Source organism: Lates calcarifer, linkage group LG7_2 (assembly GCF_001640805.2).
Source record: "Lates calcarifer isolate ASB-BC8 linkage group LG7_2, TLL_Latcal_v3, whole genome shotgun sequence".
NCBI lineage: Eukaryota > Metazoa > Chordata > Actinopteri > Centropomidae > Lates > Lates calcarifer.
In genome coordinates, this window is record NC_066854.1 from 1,249,445 (window position 1) to 1,263,728 (window position 14,284).

Below are 14,284 nucleotides of genomic sequence, written 5' to 3' on the forward strand. Positions count from 1 at the left end.
TTTACACGTAGGCTGGAATCTGCAGAGGAGGTATCTTTGCCAACACCTGTACTTTACTTTAGATTTCATGTATTACACACAGAGGTCCTTCATTTAAAATAACACTGCACTGTACTGTCAGGTGGGTTCAAAACATTCACAAATCTGTTTTCAGTTTTTATACTTTTCTCTAATATCTGCACATTTTCCTTCTTTACAGGTAAAATCTCTTGTCAGGTGTGAAACGTGGGACACAGCCCCAACTAGACGCTGATTTTTAAAATTAATTATTAATATTTTTTTGTCTAAGAAGCTAAAAAAGATTCAAGAACCACTGGTTCCATCTTTAACAATGTGATGCATCTAATTTAAAAAAATAAAATAATGTCAAATGTAGTGGAAAAGTGCAATATCTCCCTGTAGTAGAGTTTAAGTATAAAGTATCATAACATGGAAATACTCAAGTAAAAAACATAGTTCTTGAGTAAATGTACTTAGTTACTCTCCACACGTTACAGATCAAATACAGTATAAAGTCATTAGAATCAGTGTTAAACACAGAATTCATGTCACTGTGACTGGTTGTGCTCTGTACCTGTGCAGAGGGAAAATAAAGTCACTTGAACGCAACATTTTTTGCAGCACGACGTCTCCATGCAGAGGACGAGAGGAGTCAAGCTAAACAGAACTAGGACAACCGGAAGTTGGAGTTATGAAACCTTCAAAATAAAACAGCCGGTAGTGCGGGGTTTGTATTTGAATTGTTGCGTCTAACTTGTCTGTTTTTTTCCATGTTGTGCTGTAGTCAGACTTCCTTCCTTTTCCTGTATCTCAGCTCAAGGAGTCTTTCCTACATTCCCCAGATTTACATGTGTGTTTGTCAATACAAATACAACTTTATTGACAAGTGCATAGTGTTTCCAGTTATTTTGCTGAATGTTATTATTGCATACGAACACTTACTGCAGCTCACGTAACAAATAAAGAAGTTTATCATAGTAATCAAAGTAAAAATGAAGGAGGGCGACAGTCTTCAGCGTGTGACAACTGACCTGTTTACAGTCTGCTTCATCATGAATGTCTAAAAACTGCATGAACATTTAGGTAGAAAACAGAAGTGACATGTTTAGTGACCCTTTAAATAATAAAACTACATTTTATTTCCACACTGGGACACTGTCTTTATGTAATGATGAGGCTACAATAAGACATTAAAAACATATATTATTATATTTGTGCAACAGCATGAAAACAGTTTAAAAACAGTAAGAGCTGTGTTACATATATATAAAATAAAATACCCTCATCTGCAGGAGTAATGAAATATTTTGTACAAATACCAGTCACAGTTTGTTACAATAAAGAAATACTACAGCAAAGCTACAGAGATTATTTGACTCTTTTCTTATATTTTCTGTACTTTAACTTACAGAGGAAAAACCGTGAAGTTAAAATCTTGTGCAAATAAAAGCCTGACGTTTGTAGTTTACCTGTTGGTTAAAAACAAAAACAGGATGAGTGTAGGTTCCTCTTTAGTTTTTATGTTCAAAGTGAAACAGACCTTGTGTTGATTGTGGAGCTTAGAGATGGTGAATAAAACAATAATTCAACAGGTGATTAAAGCATAAAATTAGTTAGTAAAGCTTGAACTGGTACAATATTATCAAAGGCTGCGTTTCCACCTCAGCGTCAGCAGGGGGCAGTGTTCACCCAGCAGCTCCTACCCCAGCTGTCGCCTCAACCTGCTCAAACTTCCCTCTCAAATAAAACAGATTCATGTTATCACATGACTCTGTTGAGTCAGAAAGCTTTCAGCCACATCTGCAGTGACTGCAAGATCTAAACAATCCAGTGAAAGGCTGAGAAAGAATGTGAGTGTTTGTGAGGAGGCAGAGCCAAGATGGAGATTTAATGACTCTGTAGAATCTCAAACCAAGAGTCTCAGAGACTTTGTCTTGGCACAAAGACAACATTAAATGACCTCCAGCTGTGACAGTATTTTTCTCTCAATATCATGGGATTCAGTTCATTACTAGTGTTGCCAGTTATTTATGTCAATTTGTGCCCAAAAAACTGCAAATTATCACCTGCTAAATATCCTGTACTTAAAGGGAAATGCCTGTGTGTTAATCAGGACAGTTACTCTCATGATTTTGTCCATTCTGCCTATTAATAGCGATAAAATGTCTACTAATAACTGCCGCTGTAGAAGTCTGGGAAATGCAGGCTCTTGTAAGAACAATGAAAAATGCCAGATTTTCCCTTTAATTTGTATTAAATTTGTCATTTGTACTTGAATATATGTTTGTAATTTGATCCCTCCAGCTCTTTAACTGAACTCTAACATCATGTTGTGTAACCTGCAGACACCTGTGCTGCCTTCATCAGGCTCTGGGCAGGAAGCGCAGGTTGATGGGCTTCGATGGGATCAGCAGGATCCGAGTTTTAGGCTCCACGGTCGGGGCGCTGACTTCAGGCTGGACCCTGTAGTGCTGGATCAGCTGCAAGGAGACACACAAGCTCATTAAGTGAGCCGTTGGATCGAAAACATCGCTTCATATCACTACCAGCCTCCATAGAGAAAAACAGGGATTTGACCAGGAGCTGCTGGAATACCACTGCCTCCATCTGTTAGTGTGTCTGTGTTACTGTGTGGTACTTTTACTTCAGTAAAGTATCTGATTACTTCTTCCACCACTGAAAGTCACACAGTAACACAGACACACTAACAGATGGAGGCAGTGGTATTCCAGCAGCTCCTGTGTTCTGCTCTGTAAAATCCCTGTTTTTGTTAATGGTGTCTGGTATTGATATACAATGATGTTTCTGCACTGAATCCAAAGATTTTTATCTCTTGTTATTAATCATTTACACCCCAAAACATGGGAAAATAAGACCCAGGTTCAAAAATATCTGATTAAATCTTAAACACTCTTATCTCTCACCCTGGACAGAGCGAAATACATCTCCATCTCTGCCACCCTCTTCCCCACGCAGGCTCGCACCCCGACGCCGAACGGGATGAAGCTGTACGGGTGGTGCTGGTAGTAGCTGGTCGCCGCCCTGCTGCAGCCGCTGCCCGGTGCCTCCGGGCGGAGCCAGCGATCCGGTACGAAGCTCTCAGCGTCAACAAACTCCGCCTCGTCGTGACAGACTGCGTAATGACACAGGTGGAACTGAGTCTGAAAAGAAACAACAATCATAAACTTAATGTAGGTTTTTTGTGCACGAGCACTTGTACAGGTGCATTAAATCCTCCCTACCTTCTTTGGGAACCAGTAATTGTCCACAATCACCTCATTCTCTGAGACAAAGCGTCCATTTCCAGGCACCACAGGATAAAGGCTGCAGCAGAAACACACAAAGACACAATCAAGCTCCAGATCAGAGGAAAACGTGACTCAGAGATGGAGCTCGTTCTGTTGATGTTCTGCTGTTGGTTATCGTGACTTGTCAAAGATAATAAACTGATGCCAACCAGCCAAAAAACACAGAGCAGGTCTGTCACACTGCTGCACTCACAGTGTGGATTAAAACTCACATCAACAAACCACTTAGAAGTCTGTTCACACCTCTGCTCTGTGGTGAACCACAGTAAGATGATATCTTTAATGAAATGAAGTGGAGCTCTCAGTGCTGCATGTACAAACTCTGCCTGATTAGTGGGAAAGATGAGTCAAGACTTTGTTATCTGGACTGAAAATATCAGACTGAAACACATTATACAACTGCAAGATTATTAATTTCTACTGTTGAAAGCTTTGTGTTGGCAGCTGCACGTAGTAGTGTAGTAGTAGTAGTGCAGACCTCACAATGTTTATGGCTCACCCTCTGCTGTTTTTACAGATTAAAAAAAATCCAAAATAAACTATTTTAAAGAGAAATATTGAAATACAGAATCTTATTTTAAAGATCACACCCAAAGGGCGACCTTTAATAAGACTTACCTTCCTTTACCAGGTGAGTAACGACACTTACAACACATTTTATTTGTATTAGTGAGTCAGGCTGACTAACTGCTCCCACATGTAACACTGCTTCAGGTCCTGACACCAACCTTAGATCCTAAAACATACCTCTACTACACAAAATTATCGACGTTTAAAAAAGGGGAGAAATAAAAACGTCATTAAGTTGACAGTGACACACACAGCAGCTGACAGGAAGTCACACTGGTTTGTTTTAAAGGGTCATAAAAAAGTTAAAGTCACCGTAACGTCTCCTTTATGACGGCCTTCAGGTACGGCATCCTGCTCAGGTCGTCTGTGGTCGGCTCCCGTCTGTCTGGACACACGGAGTTCACCTCCCTGTACAGTCGATCCTGGGCCCGGTCGTCTCTCGCTAAATGGTACAACGTCCATGACAAGGTGTTGGACGTCTGAGAGCAGGTGGAGGAGAAACAAGAGGGAAGGGATGAAAGAAATGTGTGTTTGGTTTGTTTCACATAGAACACATAGAATAAGTCTGACTCAACATGTGGTTTGCATTTACAAACATGAAATCAGGGGTTTTTTGTTTTTTGGTTCAGGATTTGTTGAAAAATGAACTTTTGCAGAAAGTTAGCAGAGGATTAACTCGACTGTATTAGATTCCACAAATTAAAACTTCTGCTTTTGTTTTTGTCTCACTATACGGTATTAACTTCCTCTTGACCTCACTGAAAGCTCGTTGCTTTCATCGTTTCCTTATCACTCAACAGTTTTAGGTTTCCTCAGATGAAAGAGCTCAGACTTCAGCCTGGGCTCATGTTATAGCAGCGATAACACAGATGCCTAGATTTCACAAACCTCAGGTTCTTGGTAAAACAATGCCAACAAGTCTCAACTTCACCTGGGAATGCTGCCAGACAAGCTCTGCGACTGCCGTACGTGCAGCAACACCAGCTGTGAACACCTCTGTAACTACAGCGCTGCAGGTATTGATTCCCTGAGCACAAAGCTGCAGGGAATTTAATATCCAAAATAAATACGCTCCCTGGTGACACAAACATACTGGTGGTTGTTTTCTTTGCTGTTATTTCTCTCAACAGTTTCTGAAGCTGCTGGAGCATGTACACTGACCCATGTCTGAGACTGAAGACAACCAGGCTGTTTCTCAGAGCGTTATATGATCACGTATTATAGTCCAAGATAAATGATGCCAGAGATTTATGGTTTAGTTATGGTTTAGTTATTTCCAAATAACCCTCTTTCCCTCTATGACTCTGTGAATGGCTGTATTTATTCACATCTTATGTTGCAAGCAGACAGACATTACACAGAGACAGAGGCTTGCTAACGATTTGAACTGCAGTTTACACTGGGCACAGAGTCAGTGTTCAGATTGATTCATAATTTGGCAGAAACACCTGAGGTCAGGTCCAGTCTTACAGATGTGAGTAGAGGCAGAGCAGAACTCTGACACTAACAGGAAAAATGAGACTCATTGGGCAGGTTTGTAATATAAAGTACAGTCAAACAGAGAGGAGAAATCAGGGATGATGTGTTATTACTGAAAGGACAGGAAACTCTCAATAGCTCATTTCCTCTAAAGGGTATTATTGTGATAATTTTCTCCAGAAAGAGGAACTAAATAATTTCCAAATGGCATCAACTGTTCATAGAGAGGAGCCAGTAAAATCCAATAAAACTCAAACTACCCTTACAGCTTAATTCACCTCTCCACTGTCTATTAGTTCTGTGTTTATCCAGATGTTGGCAAAAATATGAAACATAAAGAGCAAACAGAAGGACGAAGGAAAAGGAGGAATATGCTGCAGTAGCTGCTGTTTTACACTCACTTTAACTGCTAAACACTCCACTGAAGCACAACGAAATCCTGATTAAACGTAAAGTCTGAACAGGCAAACAAACAAAATGAAAAATGAAGTCTTGCTATTTTGTGTGAGGGCTTATCTCACTGTGTGGATGATGCACACAAACACAAACAGCAGCAGTCATGTGAGGGAAAACCAGCCCTGGTATCAGGACATCTCCCCTCCCTCCTCCCTCACCGTGTCGACTCCTCCGAGCAGCAGCTCTGTGACGCTGATGTAGACCTCGGCTCGCGTCAGCTTGTCAGACGACAGCAGGTAGGTCAGGTACATGCCCTCCACCGGTTCACCGCTGCACACCTGAGCTTCGATTTCAGCCATCCTCCTGTCGATGAGGGTCTGAGCTGCAATTCAAACATTCACAGTTTTACCAACTTGTAATCTAAAATCAGAGCTCCCCCAAATTCCCTTTTGTGGTTTCTCTTGCTTCCTACCTACGTCATAGAGGTCATCCCAAGCCTGAACAAAGCGCTTCCAGAAGGGGAGGATGCTGCGACTCCAGCGTGGGAAGAGGACCACCATGTCAGACAAAGTCAGCATGTTGTTGACAGCAGCGATAAAGCGCTTTGTGTCCTGGGGAATCTCATCCTCCAGGCAGCCCAGCCTGGTCTCAAACAGGATTGAGGAAACACCTGCAGGGGGTAAAATCCAAGAAGAGGTTTTAAAAGAATCCAAAACCTCCCTGCGTGCCCTCCATCGCTGCTTTAACTCTTACCCTCAAAGCCAAACTTGTAGAGCTCGGCCGCCAGGTCTGGAACCGTGGCTCCGTCCTGACTCCGGCTGCGCAGGAGCTCGACACGCTGCAGCAGATCTCCGACCACCCGGTGGACGATGGGAGCGAAAGCCGCCACCTCCCTCAGCTTCAGCATCTTGGGGTTCAGGACGCTGCGGATCCGGGACCACTCTGGTCCTGAGCTAAAAGTGGGAGAACTTTAATGGTTCTTCAGATCACAGATTAGTCAGATAAAATGTTCTCCAGACTGAAACTTCCTGTCTGATGAATAATCTGCCTCCACTCACTCCACATGCAGACCGTAGGCCTGTCCTCTCAGCTCCCTGTACTCCTTCCAGTGCAGCAGCTCGGCCCGGACCGGGTAGCGACCCTCCTGTTGGATCACCTGAGCGATGAGCTCCGGAGTCGCCACATTGACCAGGTCGAATGGGCCAAACCTGGAGCGCCAGATGGGCCCGTACAGACTCTTCTGTAGACCCTGGAAAATAAGGACAGTGTGTAAAAACAAAAAAGTGTTGATTTTTGAAGGACTCAAAAACTATTCTATCACATTACTACAACCATAGTTACTTTACTTTTTCAGTTACCATGTTCAACTAAAATATATAATTAGCCCCATAATCATCAACCAGAAATACTGCTTACAAGCATCAATAATAATACAATAATATAAGATTATATTATATTAACTAAGCTAAAATAATGAGCACTTTTACTTTCAATAATTGTGTAAATGTTGCTGCTAAAATAAACACTACTAACTGTATGTTTACGTTGTGATATTGTTACTTTCTAAATCTAACTTCTTGACTCCTGTGTGAACATGTTACTGACAATATCTGCACCACAACACTGAGTGAAAAAGGTTGTGTGTTTGTGTCATTAGTAATTCAAATATTTTAAAACAGGCTGCACAATTACAATGGACTTTTTACCATGTCATGAATTCAGCTGGATCATTTCTACATTTGAGTAAACAGTTAAAGAGAAGTACCTGTTCACGTCTGTTATTATGACTTGAGGTTTGATGTTATTATACCCTGAGGTGATTATATATTAAATGAAAATACAGAAATCATGTGCATGCATCGTGCAGGTTAATAAAATAAAACTTTCCATGTAATTCCTGAATGAATTTTCTCTCCCACAGGATTTTATTCTTACCGACAAGTGATGTGCATTAACTTAGAGCTTGCAGAGCTTTTCATTTGCAACTTACAAATAAATTACAGTATTTTTTTTTTGTTTTAGTGGTGAATCCAGCTCTGTACCTGCAGTAAGTGGCTCTTATCTGCGTATCCTTTAACAAATAACCAGTACAGGGTGGTGGACATGCTGGGTCCGGGCAGGTCATCGATGGTCTTCAGCCTGCCCGCCTCGGTCGCTGCCTGGGCGTTGAGGTTTCTTCTGGCCGAGACGGCAGCGGAGGCTCCGGGTCGGGCCGCCGGCAGTATCCGGGTGGAGAGCGCAGAGAGCCGGAGAAACCGGGATGCAGCCGCTGGGGAGCCCATGGTGTGAACTGAATGTCTGAAGAAATCGATTGTTTTAGTTGTTAAATGTGCTTCGTAATTTGAAGTGACGAATTTTTATTATACTCATCCCCTACAGGACGTCTTCAGTATTGCAGTAACTAATGTTTTATCCTCATAAGGTTTTTCCAGAGGGCAGTCCTTAAATCTTTCTAGAACTTAAAGCCAATCAAACTACATGTTTCTGAATTCACATGAGACTAATTAAACAGTCTGATGTACACTTCTTTAACGGTTTTATAACATTTATTTAATTTTAATAAAAGAAAATTTGTGGTGTAATGTTGATATCTAGTGGCCATGTGGGGTAATTCCAGTGTTGGGATTTATAGATGAAGAAAGAGTGACTACATCCTCTTTTTTAATTTCATTAATGTACTGTACTCACACTCACACCCCAGCAAGCATGTACAGATAAGTCAATTAACTCATTAGACCAAAAAAAGGAAAGAAAAACATGGTTTCACCCTGTTCATTGGACAGTTGGGTTTAGAATAATAATAGAATTATTGTTTATTATTGTTGTCTCTAAGTAACTCAATTCATTGAGGCTTTTTATTTTTTGTTTTAAAAAATAAAAAATACATATAAGTACAGAAATTACTTTAAAAATGTAAAAAATAAAAAATGTGGACTTTCATATGGTGAAACTCTCCACTTCCGAGTTCTTATTCTCGCGAGACCGTACGTGACTCACTGAGATGAGCGAGAAGGCAAAGAGGAGCCTGGATTGGTGGATTCGTGTGTCCGTCTACACTTTGTGTGAAACTAACCAATGAACACTCGGGAAATCACTAAGGACCTACCCACCACCGTAAAACTACTACAGTTCACGCAGTCGATACCGGAAAGGCTTGAAAAAATGGCGGGTAGACGCAGAACAGCAGAAGTTGTTGTTGTTTTGGAAAAGAGCGATGAGGAGGAAGTAGGTGCGGAGTCCGAAGTGTCCGACTACGACGATGAAGAGTATCGTTTTAGAAGCAGTGAAGAGGATGACGGATCTTCAGAGCTTGAGGGGTTTGATTCGGATTATGAAGAGGACTACGAAAATAACTGGGATCTATTTGAAGATGAGTGAGTGTATTTATTTAACAACTTTGTTTTGTTATGTTTTGTATATCACTAATCATTAATTTTGAATGAAAGTATGTGACTGTCTATCAGTAAAGTATCAGTCTGTAAAAGTTATTTCCTTATTATCAGGTACAGATAGTACAGTGTTTTCTCTGTGATGGGTGTGATGAACTGTCTATCTATGAACTTAGCAGTAATGATTGTATTAATTAACCAGATCACCATCACCACAACCTCCACCAGAGAAAAGGGCCCATACCCTCAAAGTAGAACCTCACTCACGGCCATCGTCCCCTACACAGGAGGCGGCTCTGCTGTCGTGGATGACAGCGGAGGACCCGGACATCACTCCCCATGTCTCCAGATTTCAGCCAGCTCGGTCACCAGGCCCGCAGCTCAACTCCAACTCCACACATACACCCCTCGATCTCTTCAAACTTTTCTTTGACGTAGAAACAGTACAAACACTGTGTAAAAACACAAACAAGCAGGCTGCTAAAATGATTAAACAGGGAAAGAAGTACGGATGGACAGACTTGCAGGTAGAGGAATTCTACAGGTTCGTTGGGCTGCTTCTCTACATGTCCATAGTAAAACTGGACAGAATTGCTGATTACTGGAGGCAGAACCACCTCTTCTCTCTGCCTTTTCCAGTAGGGATCATGACACGGGACAGATACAGGACAATATCCTGGAACCTTCATCTTAGTGACCCAGATGAGGATGTCTGTAACAACAGGAAGAAAGGCACAGCTGAACATGATAGACTCTTCCAACTAAAGCCCCTGCTGAACACCATAAGGACTGCATGCAAGTCATTTTATCATCCCCACAGAGACCTCACTGTGGATCAGAGGATGGTGGCCTCCAAGGCTAAAATACCAGTAACCCAGTATTGGAGGGCAAAACCCACAAAGTGGGGATTCAAGCTGTTTGTCTTAGCTGACGTGAGGAATGGCTACACTGTGGACTTCTCCATTTACACTGGCAAAAGTGACGTCTCCTCCCAACATGGCCTGGCCTATGACGTCGTCATGTCCCTCATGAAACCAGAATACCTTGGCTCAGGCTTCCACATTTACATGGCACAGTTTTTATTCTAGCCCCAAGCTCTTCAGGGCTCTCCATGAGAAGACATTTGCTGCCTGCGGGGCTTACAAGAGGGACTGCAAGGACTTCCCTCAGACAGGTGAGAACGCCCTCACGAAAAAATCAGAACGAGGCTCCATCAGATGGATCCGGGACGGACCCATCGTTTACGTGAAATGGATGGACAAGAAAGGAGGTGTCCGTCTGCTCCACGATTCACCCGGCACACTCCGGTAAGACTGTGCAGAGGAGAGTGAAGCAACAAGATGGCTCCTGGGCAAAGGTTTCAGTCCCCTGTCCCACACCGGTGAGGGAGTACAATGAACACATGGGTGGAACTGATCTATCAGACCAGTTCATTCAGTATTACTCTGCTCAACATAAGACCATGCGCTGGTACAGATGCCTGTTTTATCATTTTGTGGACGTTGCCACCACCAACAGTTATGTCATACACAAGGAGCTCTGTATGGCCTGGCAAACCAAACCCCTGTCACGCAGAGCTTTCATGGAGGCGCTGATTGCCGAGCTCTGCGGAAAGCCTCTCCAAAAAGCTTCCCCTCGGGGGCCCAAAGGTCATCTCCCCGTGGCCATCGCTGACATACCGTGCGGCGGGCCCCAGCAGGAAAGCCACGCTGGGTCGCAGGAGTTGTGTGTACTGCCTGAGCCAAGGCAAACGGAAAGTCACGCCGTGGAAATGCAGGGAATGTGACGTCTGCCTCTGCCTGCAGCTGGACAGAAACTGTTTTGAAGTATGGCACAGCAGCTGAAAAGATGGAGACGGGGTTGTCTGCAGGACATGTAGAGGAGTTGCTTGTAGCAGGAGGCATGTCTGGTACTTTCACTGTCTTAAATGTCTTAGCAGAACAAGATTTGTTGTCGTGAAAGTGGCAGCAGATATACTTTTACCTCTAACTAAAAATGCACAGTTAACAACAACAGTCTTACCTCTCACCATGATGCCATTTTGTAAGTAAAAAAAGTACAACAAAAGTTTAATGCGTCTGTGTGAAAATAGGCAAACACATTCTGAACCCAAAAAATAAATACCTGATACAGAAAATCCTGTAATAAGCTCACAGGAGACAGAAGAAACACCACTTATTTCACCTTGTATCTGTTCAGGAACACACTAAATACAGTATGTGAACACTTACTAGAGATGGCAAGTTGATTTGTGTATTTGTACACTGTGAAGCCTCCTACATGAATACACTGCTTGCATTTTTCTTCACCTGAGGTGTTTTGTATTGTACAAATCTTATGCTGCTTTATCTCTGAACAAAATAAAGAAAAGAGATTCAATCTGCTTTTGTCATTTTTGTTTGCAGTCTTCTCTGATCTATCACATTTAACTGAACAGTTTTGTATCGATGAGGTCTTCATCAGATTAATCGATTAGATTACACAGAAGCTGTATTATGGTTTGTTTTTTTATTATGACGTTTAACAAATGGAGACAAAGATAATACAATATCACACATGACTGGATGTATTTCGACACCTGATGGGTTGTTTGTGGAGAGTTTTTTTCTCATCTGAAACAAGACTAAAACACTTTGAGGCACATTTGTGATCGGGCAGTCTAAATAAAACTGATTTGACTTCAGATGCTGCCATCCTCTCTCACCTTGTGCGTTGGACGTGAGAGATAGTCCTTCATGATGTTTTGTAGCTCCTCTCCCTCAGGGCTGCAGCTGGTCTCCTGCTCTCTCTGGACCGGTCTCATCACACCCAGTCCTTCACTTCTCCACGTCCCCTCCACCAGCGCCCGGTCCTCGCCGTCTGACGGTCCGACAGGCAGGTAGGCCTTTGAGCGCCGCCCGCACAGGAAGTTATGGAGACACACGATGGCCAGTGTGACCTTTGCCACTTTGTCTGGGCGCAGGTGGATGCTGGTGTGGAAAATCCTCCACCTGTGTGCAAGGATGCTGAAGGCATTGTCGGCAGGTTGCCGTGCTCTCGACAGCTGGTGGTTGAAGAACCTCTGACCGGGGTCCACGTCCTCGCCAGAGAATGGCGTCATGAGGTCAGAGCGGAGAGGATACACACCATCCCCGACAAACACATACGGAAACGTGAGGTTTGAGTTCGGCAGAGGCTCCGCAGGCGGCAGGTGGAACAAACCCTGATCCAGATCTCTTCTGAAGTCTGAGTCTTCAAAGAGGAAACTGTCTGAGTACTCACCCTGTGCTCCCACACTGACGTACAGGAACTTAGAATCGGCATCGACGGCGGCCGCCAGCAGCACCGAGCACTCTTTGTTGTTGCGGAAGGTGCTGCCGCTCTGACCCGAGTCCTGAATGGAGATGCGTTTGGCATCCAGCGCTCCGACGCAGTGTGGGAACTGCCACTTCTGCAGGAAGCCCTCAGCAACAGTCCGCCATTCAGCCTCAGATTTTGGCATCTGGAAATGAAATACAGCGAGGTGTCACTTTGAGCTTCTGGATCTGACATATTTAAAATTAAATGATTAAGTGAGAGAATAATCTGGAGGATTAATTGAAATAAATAAACAGTGAGAAGCAAACAAAGCATCTGACAATGTGTTACCTGGAGGAAGTCTTCTTGAAGCAGCTGGTGTATGACAGTAGACGTCTCTAAAATGATTTTTGACACAGTGCTGCCTCCAATCCTGTACATACAGCTGAGGGATTTAAAGGACTCTCCTGCAACAAAAAAATAAACATAACCAGGAACATAAATCACTGTGACATGACACAAACACTCAACAGGTGAAATGGCAAACATACATACCTGTAGCCAGAAACCTCAGGGTCAGAGACAGCCTGTCTTTTGCTGGAATAGCTTTTCGTAGTTTGGTGTCCTGTCTGGTGAGTAGCGGACCAACTCTCCTCAGCAAAATGTCAAATTCTTCAGGGGTCATCTTTACATACTTTAAAAAGTCATTCCGGCTGTCATCAGCCTACCAAGACAGAATAAAATACAAACAATAAATGTATGGCAGAAAATCAGAACACCTAAAGAACAAGCAGAGACTGCAAACTGATGGATAATGTAGGCTGAAGCTGTAGCTGAATTTTCCGGAGTAAAAATGTTTCAGGCTACAAAGGGAGAGGGAGAAATCTGAAAGCTCTTAAATTATAAATTCTTTAGTAAAATTTAATTTATACCACAAGGCTGTAACTACTTGGCAAACCAACCAGAAGAAAAACGAAGGTATATATCCACAAAAGGTTGAAGATAAAAACTTGCAAAAGCATTTTATTTTTATTTATCAAGAGTAACAATTTAAAACGTAACATTTGTAATGTATTTTTTAATATGAAAACCAGTGTTTATTGATTACACACCTGCTATCAATAGTTTGTTAGCATAGACTATAATGCGCATGCGTCAGAGGGATTTCTGTTTGCCTAAACGTTAGCTTTCATTCAAAACAACGGGCCGCCATCTTTGGCTACCTTATCCAGTCTTTCACACATCAACAACAGAAAATAAATAGTTCCTAAAGCCTCAATTGTCTCGTGTTTCGGGTTTTTTAGAGCCATTTTTACATACAGTATATGTAACTAAACTACCATGACCGTTAACTCATGCTAAAACATAGCAGAGTTAGCATTCTCCACTTACCGTTAGCTCTGTAGGCAGACCGCTGCACGTCGACCAGTTTTTCTTCCAAACACGACGACGTTTTGACTTTCTTTTTTCCGGTGTGTCGTCTAAAAGCAATGCTGCTACACAGGCAGCAGCACAGAGCAGCCTTCGCCGGCGGTCCATGCTCGTTTTCTGCTGATAGTTTCGCTGAAATGTCGCGACGAGATGTGTCGACCCCCGCGGTCTTTTCCAAATTGATCATTTTATTTTGGAGTTACTCACCGGAAGTAAAATGCTAGCATTGCGTTAGTTCACCGGAAGTGTTAATACCTTTACACATTAGACTACACAATTTTACTAGTTTTACAGGTAAAACTACATTATAATCAGCCTGTTTTCAATTATTTAAAATTTTAACAAATGATTGGATGTTTATTGACTGAAAGTCTGCTGAAAAATTGTTTTGTCTACTTTAAACAGTGATTTTTAACTTGTTTTTGTAATTACACA

General features: G+C 42.5%; 3 protein-coding genes across 3 annotated transcripts; 1 reads left to right on the forward strand and 2 right to left on the reverse strand.

Moving 5' to 3' along the window:
- Positions 1 to 156: 156 nt before the first annotated feature.
- Positions 157 to 8,143, reverse strand: si:ch211-113j14.1 (sterol 26-hydroxylase, mitochondrial). Its single transcript, XM_018661066.2, has 9 exons — positions 7,796 to 8,143; positions 6,812 to 7,002; positions 6,507 to 6,706; positions 6,226 to 6,423; positions 5,972 to 6,135; positions 4,191 to 4,357; positions 3,243 to 3,324; positions 2,925 to 3,161; positions 157 to 2,480 (listed from the first exon to the last, which is right to left on the reverse strand). Exons 1-9 carry the CDS (start codon positions 8,033 to 8,035, stop codon positions 2,364 to 2,366), a joined length of 1,596 nt encoding a protein of 531 aa, XP_018516582.2. The 5' UTR covers positions 8,036 to 8,143; the 3' UTR covers positions 157 to 2,363.
- Positions 8,144 to 8,780: 637 nt separating this feature from the next.
- LOC127139143 (piggyBac transposable element-derived protein 4) lies at positions 8,781 to 11,537 on the forward strand. Its single transcript, XM_051066082.1, has 2 exons — positions 8,781 to 9,127; positions 9,345 to 11,537. The coding sequence occupies exons 1-2, from the start codon at positions 8,829 to 8,831 to the stop codon at positions 10,228 to 10,230; spliced, it is 1,185 nt and encodes a 394-aa protein (XP_050922039.1). The 5' UTR covers positions 8,781 to 8,828; the 3' UTR covers positions 10,231 to 11,537.
- A 98-nt stretch (positions 11,538 to 11,635) lies between these two features.
- On the reverse strand, positions 11,636 to 14,047 carry si:dkey-121j17.6 (uncharacterized). Its single transcript, XM_018661278.2, has 4 exons — positions 13,811 to 14,047; positions 12,974 to 13,142; positions 12,770 to 12,885; positions 11,636 to 12,623 (listed from the first exon to the last, which is right to left on the reverse strand). Exons 1-4 carry the CDS (start codon positions 13,955 to 13,957, stop codon positions 11,823 to 11,825), a joined length of 1,233 nt encoding a protein of 410 aa, XP_018516794.2. The 5' UTR covers positions 13,958 to 14,047; the 3' UTR covers positions 11,636 to 11,822.
- Between the last annotated feature and the right edge of the window lie 237 nt (positions 14,048 to 14,284).